Below are 21,455 nucleotides of genomic sequence, written 5' to 3'. Positions count from 1 at the left end.
CAGTCGAGTATAAAGTGGACTTTAAGACTGAAAATTTGATTCTAAAGCTATAGTGAGTCAACATGAACCCGGAAACGAGTTCCCGACAAGGAGGGTTGCTCCTCTTCACATTTCCGAAGTCTACGTCCTTCTCCGAATGGAATTTCAAAGCCTTTCCCCCCTTTGCCCCGCCCCTCTCTGTTTCATTGGTCCGCCGGGAGGCCGCCCCGTCGCTCACCGCCGTCCCCGAGCAGCGATAGGGCGGAGGAGGGCGAGGAGGCGGGCGCGTGGGAGGAAAGGCGGGCACTTCCGGCCGGGACTGTTTCCTTCGCCCGCTCCCTCACACACTCGCTCGTCTCTCCCCAGCTCCGACTTCCGGTCTTGTGCCGCTGGGTGGGGGGCAAGGCGGCGCACGCTGCCCCCCTCCCTTCTGCCCCCCCCCACAGGCGTAGAGCACCCCCTCTTTCCTGCACCCCCTCTTTTTCAATCCCCCCCCGGAAAAAAAGGGAGCATCGCCTCCCCCGGAAAGGCTCCCCTCGAGCCTCGCCGCTCAAGCCCCGCCCTCTAGGGCGGAAGCCCCGCCCCCGAGCCCCAGCCCCAAGCCCCGCCCCTTAGGAGCAGGACAGCCCCCCCACCTTTGCCCCATCAGACCCTGGAAAGAACCCCCCCCCCAAAAAAAAATTCAGTGGTTAAACACAACCTAATATAGACCCCCCTCCCCATAATAGCTGGAGCCCCCTCCCCAAATAAGGAGCCCTCTCTATTGCCTGTAGCCCCCCCTCCCCAAATAAGGGGTTCCATATGGGGAGGGGGGATTAGGCTAGTAGCCCCCCTTCTCTGCACCCCCCACTAACCCATCCCTCCAGGGGGGTGCTTTTTATTTCCCCCCACCCAAGAGGCTGGGAGGGGGGTGAGTGGGGGGCTCCCCTATTTTTTGCCCCCCCTTACCTTCCTTCCACCACCCCCTTGGAAGAGGGCAGAGGGCAAGCTTGCTGAAGGGCAGGAAGGGGGGGTCTCCCAGCTTCTAACCCCCTTCTCCCCCCCCCAAAATGGAGAAGGGTAAAGGGGGTCCGGTGGCTGCAGCTGGGGGGGCTACTGCAGGAGGGAGGAGGAGGGAAGCTGCTGATCTACACCAGCCTGGATGCCAAGGATGAGTTGGAAGAGGTGGGTATTTGTTTTGGGGGGTGCGTGGGTGGGTGGGCAATGAGGAAGGGGGCTTCTCCGGCCTCCCCCAGGCCTTTAGGAGCTTGAGTATGCAGGGGGCTGGACTTTGCTTATTGCTCCTCCGTCCTCTTGCAGGGGGCTGGACTAGATGGCACCCCAAGGTCCCTTCCAAGTTTGCGGTTATGTCAGGGTGGGCAAGCAGTTGGAAATGTCCTCTGAAGTCATTATCATCTCCTCCTCCTCCTCTTTTTGTGGTTCGCTCCATCCCGGAGGCTTTTTGGAAGAAGCTGCACAGCTCCTGGCCTGGGGTGGGGTGGGGTCTCCTGCTGGAGCAGGGGGCTGGACTAGATAGCCCCCCAGGGTCCCTTCCAAGTCTGGGATTGTGTCAGTGCCTGCCTGTCATCTAGCTGCCTACCAACAAACTGGCCAAGCAGTTGGAAATATCCTCTGAAATCATTATTATTATCATAATCATCTCCTTCTCCTAATTCTTCCTCTTCTCCTTTTCTTCCTTCCTTCTCCTCGTATTCCTTTCTTCCTTCCTTCCTTCCTACTTCTCTTCTTCCTTCCTTCTTCTCCTTCTGCTCTTCTTTCTGTGCGGTCAGGCGGTAGGGAAAGCAAGTAGAATGCTTGGCTGCATAGCTAGAGGTATCACAAGCAGGAAGAGGGAGATTGTGATCCCGCTTTATAGAGCACTGGTGAGACCCCATTTGGAATAATACTGTGTCCAGTTCTGGAGACCTCACCTACAAAAAGAGATGGATAAAATTGAACAGGTCCAAAGACGGGCTACAAGAATGGTAGAAGTTCTTAAGCATCAAACTGATCAGGAAAGACTTCATGAACTCCATCTGTTTAGTCTGGAGGACAGAAGGGAAAGAGGGGACATGATCAAAACATTTAAATAGATTAAAGGGTTAAATAAAGGAAATGATTTTAATAGGAAAGTGAACACAAGAACAAGGGGACCCAATCTGAGGTGTGTTGGGAGAAAGATAAAAAACAACATGAGAAAATATTATTTGACTGAAAGAGTAGTAGATCCTTGAAACAAACTTCCAGCAGACGTGGTTGGTAAATCCACAGTAACTGAATTGAAACATGCCTGGGATAAACATATATTCATCGTAACATAAAATACAGGAAATAGTATAAGGGCAGACTAGATAGACCATGAGGTCTTTTTCTGGCGTCAATCTATCTTTCTTTCTTTCTCTTTCTTTCTTCCTTCCTTCCTCCACCTTTACTTTCTCTCCTTCCTTCTCTTACCCCTCCCTCCTCCTCCTGTTGTCACCATCATCTAATTCCCTCCTTCATTCTTGCTTTCTCTTTCTCCCTCTGCCTCTCTTTCCCCCTCCCTCCCTCCCCCTCCTCCTGCTGTCACCGTCTCCTCCCCTCCATTTATCTCTTCTGTTTACTGTCCCCCTTTCCTCGTCCCATGGAGGTGATGGTAGAAGAGGGGTTCCTTCGCTTCTCCCCAAGAAACAGCTCAGAAACTTCCTCCAGAGGTTTGCCTGGGTTGTTTGCAGGGCTGCCTCCACCTCCTCCTCCTAGACACACAATCATACACACACACATACAAACACACCCGCCAGGGACCAAAGAAAGCCTCTTTGGCAGGAGGGAAGGAACAGCTGTTGCCAGGCCTTCACTTGTGGCTGTGATTGTGTTTGTGTCGGTGGTGTTTTGATCCTCGCTTGGGTAGTAGGGAAGAGAATTCCTTTCCTTTCGAAATCTGGAAAGCCCAGGTTGATTTTGATGGAGCCTTTCTTACAAATCTGTATTTGCTCTTAATCGCCTGCCTCTTAATCCACAGACAAAATTTTTAGGAACCTGTTAGATTTCTCACTTGGTGCAAAAAAAAAAGTTTCCCAGTTGATATCTGGGTAGTTGAAGTCCTCCATTATTATTGCAGTGTGTGTTCGTTAGCTGGTTGGCAAAAGCATATCTGTTATTTCTGCTGGATTGGGTGGCTTATACTCCAATGGCCCTATCATTCTTTTTTTCTTTTTATGTTGACCCATATGCATTCCAGAGGGGTTTTCTTAGTTACAAGATAGATGGATGGATGATAGATGGATAATTGATTGACATAGTTAGATCAGCAGTAGATAGAGATATAGATTAGATAGAGATTATCAGCGAGAGATAGAGAGAGAGAGAGAGAGAGAGAGAGAGAGAGAGAGAGAGAGAGAGATAATTGACGATAGATTGATAGATCAGTATATAGATTGATAGAGATAGATAGCAGTAGATAGAGATGGATGGATAGATAGATAGGCAGGTAGGTAGGTAGGTAGGTAGGTAGGTAGATCGATACATAATTGATGATAGATCGATAGATCAATATATAGATCGATTGATAGAGATAGATAGTAGTAGATAGATAGAGATGGAGGGATAGATAGATAGATAGATAGATAGACAACTGATGATAGATCGATAGATCAATATATAGATTGATAGAGATAGATAGCAGTAGATAGATAGAGATGGAGGTATGGATGGATAAGATAGATAGATAGATAGATAGATAGATAGATAGATAGATAGATAGATAGACAACTGATGATAGATAGATAGATCAATATATAGATTGATAGAGATAGATAGCAGTAGATAGATAGAGATAGATGGATAGACAGACAGAAAGAGATAGAGATCAGCAATACATAGATATATAGATGGATATAGATAGGTCAGCAGTAGAGATAGATAGAGATCAGCGATATCCATCTGTCTGTCTGTCTGTCTGTCTGTCTGTCTATCCATACATACATACATACATACTTACATACATACATAGAATAGAATAGAATAGAATAGAATTTTATTGGCCAAGTGTGATTGGACACACAAGGAATTTGTCTTGGTGCATATGCTCTCAACGTACATAAAATAAAATATACATACATACATACATACATACATACATACATACATACATACATGCATCTATACACTGCTCAAAACAAATAAAGGGAACACTTAAGCAACACAATATAACTTCAAGAAAATGAAACTTCTGTGAAATCAAAACTGTCCACTTAGGAATTAACACTGATTGTCAATCAATTTCACCTGCTGTTGTGCACATTCAACTTTGTACAGAACAAAGTATTCCAGGAGAATATTTCATTCATTGAGATCTAGGATGTGTTCTTCGAGTGTTCCCCTTTATTTTTTTAAGCACTGTATATAGATGGATGGATGGATGGATAAATATAGATAGATCAGCAGTAGATAGGTAGAGATTACCGTAGATGGAGATAGATAGAGATCAGCGATATATATATATAGAGATGTAGATATATGGATGGACGGGTGGATAGATAGAGAAAGAGATAGGCACATCAGCAGTCAGTAGATGGAGATAGATTAGATAGAGATAGATAGATAGAGATCAGTGATGGATAAAGATAAAAACGAAAGAAGAAAGGAAGGGAGGAGGGAGGGAATGGGAGGGAGAAAGAAAGAACGAAATTAAAAAAAAGAAGGATAGGAATTGAGAAAGATAGAGAAAGGAAGGAAAGAAAGACCGAAAGGAAGAAAGGGGTTTTTTTTGCTGCCCCTGGAAGGTTTATTTTCGCTGCCCCTGAAATTCTTCCAGATGTTGACGGGGCCTTGAAGTCTCCCAGAGATGAAGGCTGACCTTGGCCTCTCATCTCATCTGTCTTGTCAAGGCGGTCAAGGAGGTTCTGAAGGGTGGAAGCCTTGGGCTGTCACCGGGGAAAGTGTTTTTACCTTCTCAACCAGTCTCCCGAGGTTGCTCTCGGCATCCCCTCTTTGACCTGGTGGGACCTCCTGGGATTGACTCTCCCACGCTTCCGGGTTCTGGATCCAGAGTTATTGGGGGCCTTGACTCCTTGGTCCATGAGTTTTTAAATTTAAATTAAAAATAGACTTTATTTAAACACACAAAATGCAAACACACAGAGAAAGAAACATTGAAATAAAAGTTGGACAATTTGTGACGTGCCTGTAGTAAATTCTAATAGTACAGTACAGTACTTATTTACTATCACACGGATTGTGTTTACACGTATACATCAAATTTGAGCAAAGATCTTATTCGGGTACAATGGTACCTCTACTTAAGAACGCCTCTACTTAAGAACTTTTCTAGAGAAGAACCAGGTGTTCAAGATTTTTTTGCCTTTTCTAAAGAACCATTTTCTACTTAAGAACCCGAGCCCGGAAAAAATTTCCCGGGAAATTTGAGAGCAGCAGGAAGGCCCGGTCAGTTTCCTGCCATTCCCCTTTAATCCCGGCCATCCCGGGCTTTTCTGGGCTGCCAGAGGAGCCTTTCGGTGGCGCTTAAGGAGGCTTTGGCAGTCCAGAGCGAACGGAGTGTTTTCCTTTCTCTGGGCACTTGGACAGGGAATAAACCTCTGCTAGCGCCCAGAGAAAAGAAATTCTCCCTTCGCTCTGGGCAGCGACTGTCCTCCTCTTCTTCCTCATCCTCCTCCCACCCAAATCCCGAGCTTTTATTTCTTTCCTAATAGATTTGCACACATTATTTGCTTTTACATTGATTCCTTATGGAAAAATTGCTTCTTCTTACAAACTTTTCTACTTAAGAACCTGGTCACGGAACGGATTAAGTTCTTAAGTAGAGGCACCACTGTATATCTTTTTGTTTTCCTTTTGTGACCAATCCTCTGACATTTACTCCCCAAATTATCTAACATTTATTAACTCTCTAATTTTACCTTTTTTTCCCATCCCGTGATAAAACCTACTCCAACAGTTAGTATGGCTCATCTATATTTTTTTATTTCTTCAGTTAAACTATCCATTTCTTCACACATTGTAATTTTTTCTTTTTTTAAAAAAAAAATCTTTATTGGTTACTTACATTGATAAAAACAAAACGACATAGAAAGGAAGCATACATACATACAAACAAGACAAAACAAAGCATTATGCTTTATACATTAAGTAACTTTGGTATCAGAACTTAAAGTGGATACCTGCTATATAGCAGGATGTTATTTTTTTAATTTGCAGTTTATTCATTTGCAACCATTTACTAATACACGTTAGTCTCCTTAGATTATCAATATCTATTTCTCTATGTTTCCTTTCGTTTCAATTATATTTATTCTGTGGTATAATGGTTCATTAAAGCAACTATATTTACATTTGAGAACAGTTTGTTTTTTTCTCTCCATTTCTCTCCATTTTCTCTCCATTTTCATTTGAGTGTGTATTCACAATCAAGACTGTTCTGTCCGGCTCTCTGGTAGAATCCTCCCAAAAATGCACAGATACAATTTCAGACACACACACGTTTGAAAATTCAAAACAATGTTCTTTATAATGAAAATTCACTTAACCCAAGCCTTCTTTTGGTATAGCCAAGAGCACTCGTCTCCAAACAAACTGGTAATTTATACAAGTCCCTTATCAGTTCTGTGATACTTAGCTTGCAGCTGTGAGGCAATTCACAGTCCTTCTTCTTTCACAAAGTGAAACACACTTTGCTCTGGTTTAGTTTCAAAGCGGGGGAAAATCAGCACACAAAAGGTCAAAGTCAGTAAAGCAGTCACGAAACACAACGATCAGATAATCCTCCACAATGGCCAAACCCACAGGCTGCTCTTTAATAGCAGCCTCACTAATGACCACAGCCCCACCCCAACCACAGGTGGCCTCATTTTCTTTGATAATAATCTCTCAGTTGTTGTTGCCTATGCATCGCTCTCCGCATGCGTGGCTGTATCATTAACTTTTGGTCCGAATCCAAGGAGGAGCTAGATAATTGATCTCCTTCTGAGCTGTCTGCCCCACTCTCCTCCTCCCTGTCACTCATGTCTTCTTGGTCAGAGGAGCCTTCATCAGCAGATTCCACCGGGGGCAAAACAGACCTGCAGCATGTGGATGTCTCCCCCACATCCACAGTCCTTGGGGCAGGAGCTGGGCCACAGCTAACCACAACAAAGACTTTAGTTATTTGTATAAAATATATTTTTTTGGTTATCCAGACATTGTAATTTTTTCAAGGATACCTTCCTCAATAGGCAAATTTTCCGCTTTTCCACTATTGGGCGAGCGCTATTCTCGCTGCTGTCGGAATTGAACATCTTCAGGAGATTTGGAGACCTCATGTTTTCCTCTTTCCCTTTCAGAAGCTGGAAAGATGCATGGCGACGGTGACCTCTCTGACCGGCGGGGTCTCGGAGAGGGAAGCCAACGACGCCTTGAATGCCCACGTGAGTTTTTCCTTAGCTCCTTCACTTCGAATCTCCTTCCTCCAAGCTGGGTGGGGTTGTGAGGTCAGTTAGTTGCAGATTCTGAGCAGGGTGTAACTGGGTCCGTCTTGATACCCTAGGTCAGTGAGTTGACTTACGGGACCGTTAATCCCAGCGACCGGTGAGGTCCCACAGAGTCGGCCTTCTCCGGGTCCCGTCAACTAAACAATGTTGTCTGGCGGGGCCTAGGGGAAGAGCCTTCTCCGTGGCGGCCCCGCCCCTCTGGAATCAGCTCCCTCCGGAGATTCGCACTGCCCCCACCCTCCTCGCCTTCCGAAAGAGTCTTAAGACTCATTTATGTCGCCAGGCATTGGGGGCAATTAGATCAAGCCCCTCCTGTTTACTAAGTGGAGTGTGTGGTTGCGAATGAATTGGCTGATTGATTTTAATATATTGGGATTTTAGTTTGTAATTTTTTAATTGGTCAGATTTGTTATTGTATTGTTTGTATTGTATCTTGTGAGCCGCGCTGAGTGTCTTCGGAAAAGGGTGGCATACAAATCTAATTATTATTATTATTATTATTATTATTATTATTATTATTATTATTATTATTTAGATTTGTATGCCACCCTTTTCTGAAGACTCAGGGTGGCTCACAATATTGATTGATTGATTGATTGGATTTGTATGCCGCCCCTCTCTGTAGACTCGGGGCAGCTAACAACAGTAATAAAAACAGCATATAAAAATCCAATATTAAAACAGTTAAAATCCCTTATTATAAAACCAAACATACATACAGACATACAATGCATAAAATTGTAAAGGCCTAGGGGCAAAGAGGATCTCAATTCCCCCATGCCTGGCAGCAGAGGTGGGTTTTAAGAAGCTTACGAAAGGGCAAGGAGGGTGGGGGCAATTCTAATCTCTGGGGGGAGTTGGTTCCAGAGGGCCGGGGCCGCCACAGAGAAGGCTCTTCCCCTGGGTCCCGCTAAACGACATTGTTTAGTTGACGGGACCCGGAGAAGGCCAACTCTGTGGGACCTAACTGGTTGCTGGGATTCGTGCAGCAGAAGGCGGTCCCTGAGATAATCTGGTCCGGTGCCATGAAGGGCTTTATAGGTCATAACCAACACTTTGAATTGTGACCAAGATACAATACAAACAAACAAACAAACAAACAAAAACAACAACAACAACAACAATAATAATAATAATAACCACCTGAGGAACCTCCAGAGACTGGAGAAACACCAATGATGGCAATATCTGAGTCAGAGGAGGAGGGAGACATGGGAGATCAGGAGGATGAGGCGGATGAGCCAGGCCCCTCTGGATCCCATGGGCCGGGGAGGGGGAGGTTTGCCAGGGTGTGAGAGTGAGGGAGAAGGTGACCTGAGTGAACCCGAGGAACCACTAGAGGGGGCTGTTGTGACAATGGGGGAGCGGTCCCAGTCAGAGGATGAAGAAGACATTAGAGTGGAACGTCAATGGATTGACCCTCGCTATACAGTAGTTAGATAATTGAGAAGGAGAGAGGAAAAGGAATCAGCTTACGGCCTTAGCCTCTTTGAGGTGTGATGTCACTTCCAGGCACTGTAAAGGCAAAGGATTGTGGGAAATGGGGTGTGGAGATTCAACGTGGTTCAATGGAAGAGATGTGTGCTTGAGTGAAGCTTTAAAGCCATGATTTATGCCTCAATGTCACTCACTGTCAGATGGATGCTTGTTGCCAGGAATCTGGTGCAATAAAAGTTCTGGTGCCTCTTCCCTCCTTCCTCCCACCACTTAGCAACCGGCGTTACCTTCCTCTCTTGCTCTGTCAGGTATGCAAAGGAGCCCCCCAGCACGAGGAAGTCTGCCTGGGTCTTTTCACCATGATCCTGACGGAACCTGCTCAAGCCCAGAAGGTAACAAGATATTTTGTTTTGGTTTATCTACAAGTAATTCTAGATAATCCTCCTGTTTCTCTTTTGTGAGGATTGCGAGTTTTGTCTAGGAATAACACCCATTTCTCCATTCCTCCTGTGGAAGGATTGCAAGTTTTGTCTAGGAATAACACCCGTTTCTCTATTCTTCCTGTGGAAGGATTGCGAGTTTTGTCTAGGAATAACACCCGCTTCTCCATTCCTCCTGTGGAAGGATTGCAAGTTTTGTCTAGGAATAAAACCCGTTTCTCTATTCTTCCTGTGGAAGGATTGCGAGTTTTGTCTAGGAATAACACCCATTTCTCCATTCCTCCTGTGGAAGGATTGCAAGTTTTGTCTAGGAATAAAACCCGTTTCTCTATTCTTCCTGTGGAAGGATTGCGAGTTTTGTCTAGGAATAACACCCATTTCTCCATTCCTCCTGTGGAAGGATTGCAAGTTTTGTCTAGGAATAAAACCCATTTCTCCATTCCTCCTATGGAAGGATTGCGAGTTTGTCTAGGCCAGGGGTAGGCAAAGTTGGCTCTTCTATGGCATGTGGACTTCAACTCCCAGAATTCCTAAGCTAGCATGATTGGCTCAGGAATTCTGGGAGCTGAAGTCCCCAAGTCATAGAAGAGTCAATTTTTTCCTACTCCTGGTCTGAGGAGTAATACCCATTTCTCCATTCCTCCTTTGGGACAATTACAAATTTGTCTAGGATTAACACCCGTTTCTCTGTTCCTCCTTTGGGAGCATTGCAAGTTTCTCGTCCTCATTATATCTCAGACCAAGAAGTCTGGGGTGGGGCATAGGCCTCCCCCCTCCACTCCCTATCTGTCCATCCTCTGTCGTCCCCCCCCCCAATCCCTTTCCTCCCCCCCCCCCGCCTTCTTTCAGAGGTTAAAGAAGCCGCTGGAACCTTCAGAAGGTTCAAAGGGACTACCGCCTTGCTCTGCAGGACCTGTTTAGAATTCGAAGCTGGGCTTTTAACATTTCCGGAGGTCGAGGCTGGGCTCTTTCCGGGTGGCTGCGAGGGCTCTGCAGGGCAGGAATTTAATCAAAAGCTTCTTCTAGAAGCTCGTTAACCTCTTGAAAGGGAAAGTGGATGGCTCAGCCTGGGTTTGGTTTGGTTTTTTTCTGGTGTGGAATGACATTTAGTGACACAAATTAGCATGCATGGAGACGCAAGCCAGCCAACCAATCAGGTTTTCTATCTATCTATCTATCTATCTATCTATCTATCTATCTATCTATCTATCTATCTATCATCTTTCTTTCTTCTTTCTTCCTTTCTTTCTTTCTTTTCTTTCTTTCCTGCGTGCTGATATTTCAGTGGCGTCAGAGCTAAAGCAAGGGCTGTCACTCACGCCTACGCCCTCCAGCCCCACATTTTCAAGCTCTTTCTTGCTGGATATTGAAATCTGTCAATCTGCCAGTTTATGTACCCCTTTTAAGGGGGCTTATCCGTCCTCTCTTCCTGCTTATTGACAGCTATCAATCTGTCAGCTTATATACCCAGGAATAAAGGAGTTTATTCTCCTTCCCTCCATCTCTCTATCCATCCCTCCTTCTCCCCCTCCCCCTTTCCTAACCAACACGAGATCCTGGATTGAAAACCATTTATTTAGGGATTGTTCAAAGTTATGACTCCTCCTTCTCTTCATCTTCCTCTTTCTCTTCTTCTTCCTCTTTTTCTCCTCCCCTTCTTCTCCTTCCTTCTCTCCCTCTCCTCTTTTTCTTTTTCCTCCTCCTCTTCCTCCTTCTTCTCTTCTTCCTCTTCCTCCTCTGCCTCCTCCTCTTCTTTTTCCTCCTCTTCCTCTTCCTCCTCTTCCTCCTCTTCCTCTTCCTTCTCTCCCTCTCCTCTTTTTCTTTTTCCTCCTCCTCTTCCTCTTCTTCTTCCTTCTTCTCTTCTTCCTCTTCCTCTCTTCCTCCTCTGCCTCCTCTTCTTTTTCCTCTTCTTCCTCCTCTTCTTTTTCCTCCTCTTCCTCTTCCTTCTCTCCCTCTCCTCTTTTTCTTTTTCCTCCTCCTCTTCCTCTTCTTCCTCCTTCTTCTCTTCTTCCTCTTCCTCTCTTCCTCCTCTTCTTTTTCCTCTTCCTCCTCTTCTTTTTCTTCCTCTTCCTTCTCTCCCTCTCCTCTTTTTCTTTTTCCTCCTCTTCTTCAAGTTTCAAGTTTCAAGTTTTATTGGATTTATATGCCGCCCCTCTCCAAAAACCCGGGGCGGCTTCCTCTTCTTCCTCCTTCTTCTCTTCTTCCTCTGCCTCTCTTCCTCCTCTGCCTCCTCCTCTTCTTTTTCCTCTTCCTCCTCCTCCTCTTCTTTTTCCTCCTCTGCCTCTTCTCTCCCTCTCCTCCTTTTCTTTTTCCTCCTCCTCTTCCTCTTCCTCCTCTTTCCTTCTTCCTCCCCTTCCTCTTCTTTTTCCTCCTTCTCTTCCTCCTCCTCCTCTCCTCTTCTTTTTCCTCCTCTTCCTCCTCCTCCCTCCTCCTCTTCCTCTCCAGCCCCTCTTCCGCCTCCTCTTCCTCCTCCCCTCTATATAAATGTAGAGAATTGCTAGATAAATTATAATATAAGTGAGGATTGAGTAAACAAAATAAGTTATACTGATAAATATATGGGAGAAATGGATACCGAAATGAATTAGAAATGTAAATATTTACAATGTATGTACAGTGTTCCCTCGATTTTCGCGGGGGATGCGTTCCGAGACCGCCCGCGAAAGTCGAATTTCCGCGAAGTAGAGATGCGGAAGTAAATACACCATTTTTGGCTATGGACAGTGTCCCAAGCCTTCCCTTAACACTCTAAACCCCTAAATTACAATTTCCCATTCCCTTAACAACCATTTAGATTATTACTCAACATGTTTATTTATTAAAGTTTATTTTAAAAAATATTTATTAAAGGCAGACAAAAGTTTGGCGATGACATATGACGTCATCGGGTGGGAAAAACCGTGGTATAGGGGGGGAAACCGCAAAGTATTTTTTAATTAATATTTTTGAAAAACTGGTACTGTATACGAAGTTTGGCATGGATCTTTAGCGATAATTAAAGATGGGAAGTTGGATTCCTAGGATTATACGTTTGTATTATTATTATTATTATTATTATTATTATTATTATTATTATTATTTAGATTTGTATGTTACGTCATGCCAGGTTTTTGTGTAGAAAAATTAAAAATAAACAATTTTCTCCCCCTAAATTTCCTGCTCTCCTCAATGTGCCGCAGTGTTACCGAGACCTGGCCTTGGTGAGCCGAGATGGGTTGAGCATCATATTGACCAAGATGAACCAGCTCCTCATGGAGAAATACCTCAAACTGCAAGACACTTGTCGCACTCAGGTGGGGAAGAGGGGTTGTGCATTTCTCTTAAAAGTGTGTGTATGTGTGTAGCGAGTGGGCAAATTAAGCCCAGAACTGATTTTTGGACCTCAGGAACAGCTTGGAGGCCCTCTTGTGATCATGTAGGGGTTGGACTAGATGACCTGCAAGGTCCCTTCCAACTCTAATAATAAAATATTAAAAATAAATAATGTGAAACTCAGGTGCTAACGAAAGAACCGGCCTTCGATGGATGTCAAATTTTTGCAATATCCAGTGATGGGCTGCCAAAATTTTTACTGCTGCGCAGTGGGTGGGGCTTATTTTCTGGGTGTGGCTTGATAGTCATGTCATGTCAAGACCAGGTAGGAGTGGCTTGAGAATCATGTGACCAGGGGGTGGCGGCTTCAAGGTCATGTGACTAGGTGGGAGTATTTTCAAATAGGTGCTTGGGCTCTTTAAGTTGCATTACTGTATTTGAAAAAGGACAAATGATAGACAGCGTTATTTGTTGACATTTCAGTAACATTTTCAGGCTTTGTACTGAACCCACAAGGTTCAGTATGATAACAGATTGGACAAGCGGCTCAATTTTCTTTCATGAAAAGAAATGATTAAAGCGTTGATGGGTAAAAACATATAGTTTAATTATATATTTATTTAAATCCAATAAATAAATATTTCCTATTTTAAAAGGAATTAAGGATCATCCTAAGGTACTATAGAAGAAAGAACAATTAAAAAAACTGTTAAGTGTTCAATAAATAGTGCATAAACTTACTAGTCCCCATTACTGGCGATATCCCTCACTTTTCCACCAACATCTGGTGCAAATTGTGGCAAAGACGGGCTTAGATTTAAGGGAGGAGATGGCACAAACAGGACTAGCAAAATTAAGAAAGGAGAACCAGGCGCTTGGGATCTCTAGCGTGTCCCCAAGAGACGATTCCCTCCTCTTTTGTGACCCTAAAACCCAACTTTAAAAAAAACAAACAAAAACCCTTCTTCTGCACGGCAATTTTAGTTTCGGGACGTAGTCTAGTTTTGGCCGAGGCCTCTGGGAGCCGCGAGTGGGCAGGCCGCGCGACCCGTCCAGAGAGCCACGCGACAGAGTGATTTTGTCTTCCCTTTAGCTCGTGTGGCTGCTGCGCGAGATGGTGCGGAATGGGATTATCGGCATCGACGGGAATTGCATGACGTTCATGAAACAGATTGCAGGTGGGTCTCCAGGGGTGGGGGTGGCGAGGATGCTGAATTTGTTCCGAAAGTCTGCTACAGAGAGGTGAAACTGACTTGACCCTTGTCAGTTCGCCTTGCTTCTTTATTATAGAAACATAGAAGACTGACGGCAGAAAAAGACCTCCTGGTCCATCTAGTCTGCCCTTATACTATTTCCTGTATTTTATCTTACAATGGATCTATGTTTATCCCAGGCATGTTTAAATTCAGTTACTGTGGATTTACCAACCACGTCTGCTGGAAGTTTGTTCCAAGCATCTACTACTCTTTCAGTGAAATAATATTTCCTCACGTTGCTTTTGACCTTTCCCCCAACTAACTTCAGATTGTGCCCCCTTGTTCTTGGGTTCACTTTCCTATTAAAAACACTTCCCTCCTGGACCTTATTTAACCCTTTCACATATTTAAATGTTTCGATCATGTCCCCCCTTTTCCTTCTGTCCTCCAGACTCTACAGACTATATTATTATTATTATTATTATTATTATTATTATTATTATTATTATTATTATTATTAATTAGATTTGTATGCCATACACAATACAAATCCAATGATTAAAAAAACAGAACAGTTAAAACCCTTAATTTAAATACAATCATACAACCAATCTTCCCAAACTGGGTAGATTCCCGATCTCTCTTCGGTAGCAGTGGGGAAATTATTTCTCTTAACTAAAGAGAAATAATGAACTGGGCACACTGGGAGATTTTCCCAAAAAATAGAATAGAATAGAATAGAATAGAATTTTATTGGCCAAGTGTGATTGGACACACAAGGAATTTGTCTTGGTGCATATGCTCTCAGCGTACATAAAATAAAATATACATTTGTCAAGAATCATGTGGTACGACACTTAATGATTGTCATAGGGGTCAAATAAGCAATGAAGAAGCAATATTAATAAAAATCTTAGGATATAAGCAACAAAAGGCAGGAAGAAAAGTAATTTATTCGGTTTATGTAATTCAAAATTCTCACGCTGACCGAAAGGTTTAACTTTCCTTTAAAAATCAAACAAGCAATGCTGTTGGATTCACTCAGCCAAGAGGTGAAACTGACTTGGTCCTTGGCCTGTTCGGCTGGCTCCATCTCTAAGCCGGGTGAAATCCTGATCTCTCTTTGATAGAGGCGGGGAAATTACCTCTCTTAACTAACTAAAGGGGAAATAATGAACAGGAAACACTGGGGGAGATTTTCCAAATGCATCCGAAGCCAGAGAAAATAATAATAATAATAATAATAATAATAATAATAATAATAATAATTATTATTATTATTTATTCAGTTTATGTGCTGGCAAAGTTCTCAGCCAGTCTGACCAGAAAGTTTTAATCAGACAAGCAAAATGATTAGCTAGCTGTCAGATTCACTCAGCGGAGAGGTGAAGCTGACTTGATCCTTGCCTGTTCTCCTCTTTGAAATATCTACTTATTTGAAATCCGATTTTTCTGTAGTCCTCGACTTGAAAAATGTTTTTTTCTCACTTTTTTTCCTGCTGGCAGGGGGAGATGTCACTTCCAAGAACATCTGGCTGGCCGAAAGCATCCTCGACATACTGACCGAACAGAGGTGGGCTGGGTCACCTGGTTAGAATAAACCATCTGACAAAAAAATCCATGGAAGAGCCAAAGACTCTCGGGCCAAATCTTGCTTTTGTGACGCAATCAGTCTGCCTCCTGCCTTGGTTTTAACCGGCCCTAAACCCTTCCACTTCCTGAAATGTTTTTAATTTTTTTCTACTTCTTTGACCCGTCCTTTTAAATCCTGCCTGGATCTCCTCCTCATTAACCAGAGATCTTTTTTCCCCCCCGAGGGGCACGATACCAGCTGGGATCGGTTTTCTAGCCCAGGCTTGGGGGGAAAAATAGCCTTGTGTGTTGATTTTAATCCTCTGCCCTTCGCAGGGAGAAAGAATCTTTTTAACATTTAAAACTATGGTCTGTTTTTGAAATCCTTTGCCTGAAAAATGCTCAGAAACAGGTGCTCTGAACGCTGTTTAGAATTTCTTTTTTTTAAAAAACCCTAAAACCCGTAGAAACCATTTATGTTTGTTGCTGCGTCAATGCTTGAAGCAGGGAGGGAGGGGTTTGCTGTTAAAAGCCCTCTGCTGTTTACTTTCCCCAGGGCAGGAGGATAAGCTGGGTTTCCTAGCTTATATGACCATGATGCCATCTAGTGCCAGTTGGCAGAGGGCATTTGAACTGATGAGAAAATATGATAGATGGATAGATAGAGAGAGAGAGAGAGAGAGAGTTAGAGAGAGAGAGATATGATAGATTGAGATAGAGAGAGAGTTAGAGAGATAGAGATAGAGAGAGTTAGAGAGAGAGATGATAGAGAGAGAGAGAGAGAGATATGATAGATACATAGAGAGAGAGAGAGATATATATAGATATGTATGTATGTATGTATACATATCTACATACCTACATAAACAAGTAGATGAGAGAGTAGATTGGATGGATGGATAAATAGACAGGCACAGTCAAATAGATGAGAGAGAGAGAGCAAGTAGATGAGAGAGTAGATAGGATGGATGGATGGATAGATAGATAAACAAACAGACAAGAGACAGACAGACAGATATATACAGAAAACAAGTAGATGGGAGAGTAGATTGGATAGGTAGGTAGGTAGGTGGATGGATGGATGGATGGATGGATGGATGGATGGATGGATGGATGGATGGATAGATAGATAGATAGATAGATAGATAATGTAGATAGATAGATAGATAGATAGATAGATAGATAGATAGATAGATAGATAGATAGATAGATAGATAGATAATGTAGATAGATAGATAGATAGATACATAATGTAGATAGATAGATAGATAGATAGATAGATAGATGATAGATCAATTAAGAGAGAGAGAGAGAGAGAGAGAGATGATAGATAGATCAATAGATGGGTGGATGGATAGATAGATAGACATATGATAGGTAGGTAGGTAGATACCATGTTTCTCCCAAAATAAAACCCTGTCTTATATTCGATTCAGACAGACAGACCAATAGACATAAACATGATGATATAGAGATGGAAGAAAGGAAGGAAATACGAATGGATGGGAGGGAGGTACAGAGGAAAGGGAGGGAAGGAAGGAAGGAAACAGGGAGGGAGGGAGGGAGTTACGCGGGACGAAGCCCCAGCCTTCATCCCAGCAAGGACCTTTGGGGTCCCATGTGGGCATCAGGGCAACCCCCTCTTGGTCCTCCTCTCTAGGGAGTGGGTACTCAAAAGCGCCTTGCTGATCGCCATGTCCGTCTACACCTACCTCCGTCTCATCGTCGACCACCACGGCTCGCCTACCCTGCAGGCCCTCCGTCAAAAAGAGGTGGACTTCTGCGTCTCGTTGCTCCGAGATCGGGTGAGGAGACCGCCCCCCCCCCAAGGATGACCCTTTCCCTGCTTCCCCCAGGGGTGGGGGCTACCATCTTTCCATTGGAGCTTTTGGGCTTGTAGGCCAGGAATTGTCAGGAAAGAGGGAATGGGCAGACGTGGTTGGTAAATCCACAATAACTGAATGTAAACATGCCTGGGATAAACCTAGATCCATCCTAAGATAAAATACAGGAAATAGTATAAGGGCAGACTAGATGGACCATGAGGTCTTTTTCTGCCGTCAGACTTCTATGTTTCTATGAAGAGGAGAAATGAAAGGGGAAGGAGGAATAAGGAAGGAAGGAAGGAAAGAAAGAAAGAAAAGGAAGAAGGAAGGAAAGGAAGGAAGGAAGAAAGGGAGGGAGGAAAGAAAGAAAAGGAAGGAAAGAAAGAAAGGAAGGAAGAAGGACGGAAGGAGGGAGGGAGGAAAGGAAGGGAAGGGAAAAGGAAGAAGGAAGGGAAGGAAAGGAAGAAGGGAGGAAAAGAAAGAAGAGAAGGAAAGGAAGGAGGAAGGAAGGAAAGAGAAATGAAGGAAGGAAGGGAAGAAGGAAGGAAGGCTATGCATGGCTGACTGGGGAATTCTGGGGTTCCCCCCCCCCCTTCCAGTTGCCAAGCCTGGGAGACCCACTACTATCTCTCATTTGGGGGCATCCGATCTCTTGGGGTGGGTCAGGGGGGCACAGAACAAAACCCACCCACCCCAGGGATGAAATTTTGGCTGGATCAGGCACTCATGCGAAGCCTTGAACTTCTTCCCCTCTCCACCCCACCCCCCACCCCCCCTCACTGGCATCTCAGAATTGATGGCTTGTTTACCGACCAACCGAGCTTCTCACTGGCCTTCGGGGAGGGGGCTTTTGATCTTCAAAGGGAAGGTTGGCATGCCAACGGGGAGGGCATTTTTTTGGGGGGGGGGACACGTGGGCAGGCAAGGCATTGACCTTTTGGACTGGGACACCCCATCCCCCCAAAAAAGGAATTTTATTTTTATTTGTTTTGATTTTTTTTCAGGACCCCCCCAAAAATGATTTTTTTCCCCTTAAGAAAGACTTTATTTAAACAATTAAACCAAATTAACAATGCTTAACACTGGTTGAAGTTCTTAGGCATACATTCCAACAGCTTACCATTCTTTTCTCTATCTACATTATAAAATCAATTAAGTATAATTACTATAATTTGTAATTTGCATAGATGATACAGATGCTATATAAATAATAATAATAATAATAATAATAATAATTTCTTAGATTTGTATGCCGCCTCTCTCCAAAGACTCGGGGCAGCTCACAACAGTAATAAAAAACAATATTATAGCGAGACAAATCTAATATTAAAAAGAAGCATATAAAACCCTATCATATTTAAAAACCAAACAACACATACACACCCCAATCTCGGCGCTGGCCTCCTCTTCCTCCTCTCCACCACCCTTCGTCTCGACTGCCTTTTTCATAAAGATGAAAAATAAGTAGATATATGATAGATAGATAGATAGATAGATAGATAGATAGATAGATAGGAATATTTACTATAATTTGTTCTTATTTAATTAGATAGATAGATAGATAGATAGATAGATAGATAGATAGATAGATAGATAGATAGATAGATAGATAGGAATATTTACTATAATTTGTTCTTATTTAATTAGATAGATAGATAGATAGAGAGAGAGAGAGAGAGAGAGAGAGAGAGAGAGAGAGAGAGAGATAGGAATATTACTATAATTTGTTCTTATTTAATTAGATAGATAGATAGATAGATAGATAGATAGATAGATAGATAGATAGATAGATAGATAGGAATATTTACTATAATTTGTTCTTATTTAATTAGATAGATAGATAGATAGATAGATAGATAGATAGATAGATAGATAGATAGATGAGAGATAAATGGATAGGTAGACAGACAGACAAGTACATTTACTATAATTTGTTCTTATTTAATTAGATAGATAGATAGATAGATAGATAGATAGATAGATAGATAGATAGATAGATAGATAGATAGATAGATAGATGATAGATGGATAGATAGATGGATAGACAGACAGACAAGTACATTTACTATAATTTGTTCTTATTTAATTAGATAGATGGATGGATGGATGGATGGATGGATAGATAGATGGATAGATAGATGGATAGACAGACAGACAAGTACATTTGCTATAATTTGTTCTTATTTAATTAGATAGATATTTAATTTAATTAGATAGATAGATAGATAGATAGATAGATAGTTAGATAGATAGATAGATAAAGCATATACTGTATACTATAATTACCCAGTTATCACTTAAGCCTAGACTATATGCATGATAAAGAAAGAAAAAAGGATTTTTTTTAAAAAAGAATTATTTTAATTTTTTTCCGGGTCCCCCTCAAAAAAAAAAGGAATTTGATTTTCATTTATTATAGGTTTTTTCTGGGTTCCTTCTCCCCCAAAATAGGAATTTTATTTTTATTTATTTTAATTTTTTTCCGGGTTCCTTCTCCCCAAAAATAGGAATTTTATTTTTATTTATTTTAATTTGGGGGGGGAGGAGGTAACACCCCCACCCCCTCAAAAAAATGGAATTTGACTTTTATTTTTATTCGTTTCAATTTTTCCCGCCCCCCCCCCCCTCTTCCCCTGCCAAGTTTATGGATTGTTTCATGGTCGGGCGAGATCTGGTGCGGCTCTTGCAAAGCGTGGCCCGGATTCCGGAGTTCGAGCAATTTTGGAAGGACATCATCCATAACCCCCAGGCCCTCAGTCCTCAGTTCACAGGTGGGTGAAGGGCCCTTTGCCGAGCTCGGTTAGGGTGGGGGGCAGCGGGGGGGGGGGAGCACTGACGTCTCGCTTAAGGACGGAAATGTGCTCGGTTGCCGTCATAAGTCGGGGACCACTTAATTTTTTTGAAATTGGACAAGGAAGCTAAGCCATTTCCCCTTGGCTTTTAAGTCTTTTAAGGTTTGTGGGTCCTTTTCCGATTTTCACCTTTGTTATGTCGTGTGTTGTTTTTTTAAAATTCCTGCAGGGATGTTGCAGCTTCTGCAGTCCAGGACCTCAAGAAAATTTCTGGCTTGTCGCCTCACCCCAGATATGGAGACCAAGTTGCTTTTCATGACCTCCAGGGTATCTCTCCTCTGGTTTTTTTATTTTCTTTTGTCTGGGTTTTGTTTTCAGGGATTCACTTAAGGACTAGGGGTGGGGGTGGGGGTAGAATAGCTGGTAAAATCTACTCTCTCTCCCTCTCTCTCATCTATCCCCCCTCTCTTTTGGCTGTCTGTTTTTCATCTTTTTATATCATCACTCTCTCTCTCTCTTTCTCTGTATCATCTATATATAATCTCTATTTATCACCTCTTTCTCTCTCCACCATCTCTATCATCTCTTTTTTATCTTTATATAGTATATCTCTCTGTATTATCCATCTGTATATATCATTTCTATCATCTGCCTACCTACCTACCTACCTATCTATCTAATCCGACTTCTCGGAGAGGGGCAGCATACAAATCTAATAAATTATTATTATTATTATTATTATTATTATTATTATTAATCTATCTAACATCCATCCTCCCCTCTATTGTCTATCATTTATCTACTTATTTTTCATCTTTATATATCATCTCTTTCTTTCTCTGTATCATCTATATATAATATCTATTTATCATCTCTGTCTATCTATCTATCTATCTATCTATCTATCTATCTATCTATCTAATCTATACTTATCTACTTATTTTTATCTTTATATAGCACCTCTGTATCATCTATCATCTATATATCACCTCTATCCTCTACCAATCTCTCTCTCTCTCTATCCATCTATCATCTATCCCCTCTATTGTCTGTCTATCTATCATCTATCTAGTTATTTTTTATCTTTATATATCATCTTTGTATCATCTCTACATAATCTATTTATCACCTCTCACTTTATGTCTGTCTGTCCGTCCGTCCGTCTGTCTGTCTGTCTGTCTGTCTATCTCATCATTTTATCTATTTATTTTTTATCTCTATACAGCATATCTATCATATATCATTTATATATATCATCTCTATCATCTATCAATCTATATCTAATCAATATTTCCTTGCCTGTGCCGTCTTTATATATCATCTCTCTCCCTCTATCTATATCTCTCTCTCTTTCTATATATCTGTCTCTGTCAGTCTGTCTGTCATCTAACTATCTGGTCATAAGTGGAGGACTCCCGTCTTCCCGTCAAGTCAGGTTCCGACCCGGGGCAAGCTCCTC

At 42.6% G+C, this 21,455-nt stretch overlaps 1 protein-coding gene across 1 annotated transcript in view; it reads left to right on the top strand.

Moving 5' to 3' along the window:
• The first annotated feature begins 930 nt into the window (after positions 1-930).
• INTS3 (integrator complex subunit 3) overlaps positions 931-21,455 on the top strand; it is a 44,503-nt gene continuing 23,978 nt past the window's right edge. The window contains 10 exon segments of the mRNA XM_070766390.1: positions 931-1,081; positions 1,083-1,143; positions 7,275-7,358; positions 9,167-9,250; positions 12,478-12,591; positions 13,704-13,788; positions 15,313-15,379; positions 17,039-17,183; positions 19,846-19,975; positions 20,226-20,323. Of these exon segments, the coding sequence (XP_070622491.1) occupies positions 1,029-1,081; positions 1,083-1,143; positions 7,275-7,358; positions 9,167-9,250; positions 12,478-12,591; positions 13,704-13,788; positions 15,313-15,379; positions 17,039-17,183; positions 19,846-19,975; positions 20,226-20,323 (921 nt within the window). The 5' untranslated portion in view covers positions 931-1,028.

Source organism: Erythrolamprus reginae, chromosome 13, assembly GCF_031021105.1.
Source record: "Erythrolamprus reginae isolate rEryReg1 chromosome 13, rEryReg1.hap1, whole genome shotgun sequence".
In the NCBI taxonomy this organism is placed as follows: Eukaryota; Metazoa; Chordata; class Lepidosauria; order Squamata; family Dipsadidae; genus Erythrolamprus; species Erythrolamprus reginae.
The sequence above is the reverse complement of the archived record's forward strand: the minus strand, read 5'-3'. Positions and strand labels throughout refer to the sequence as shown.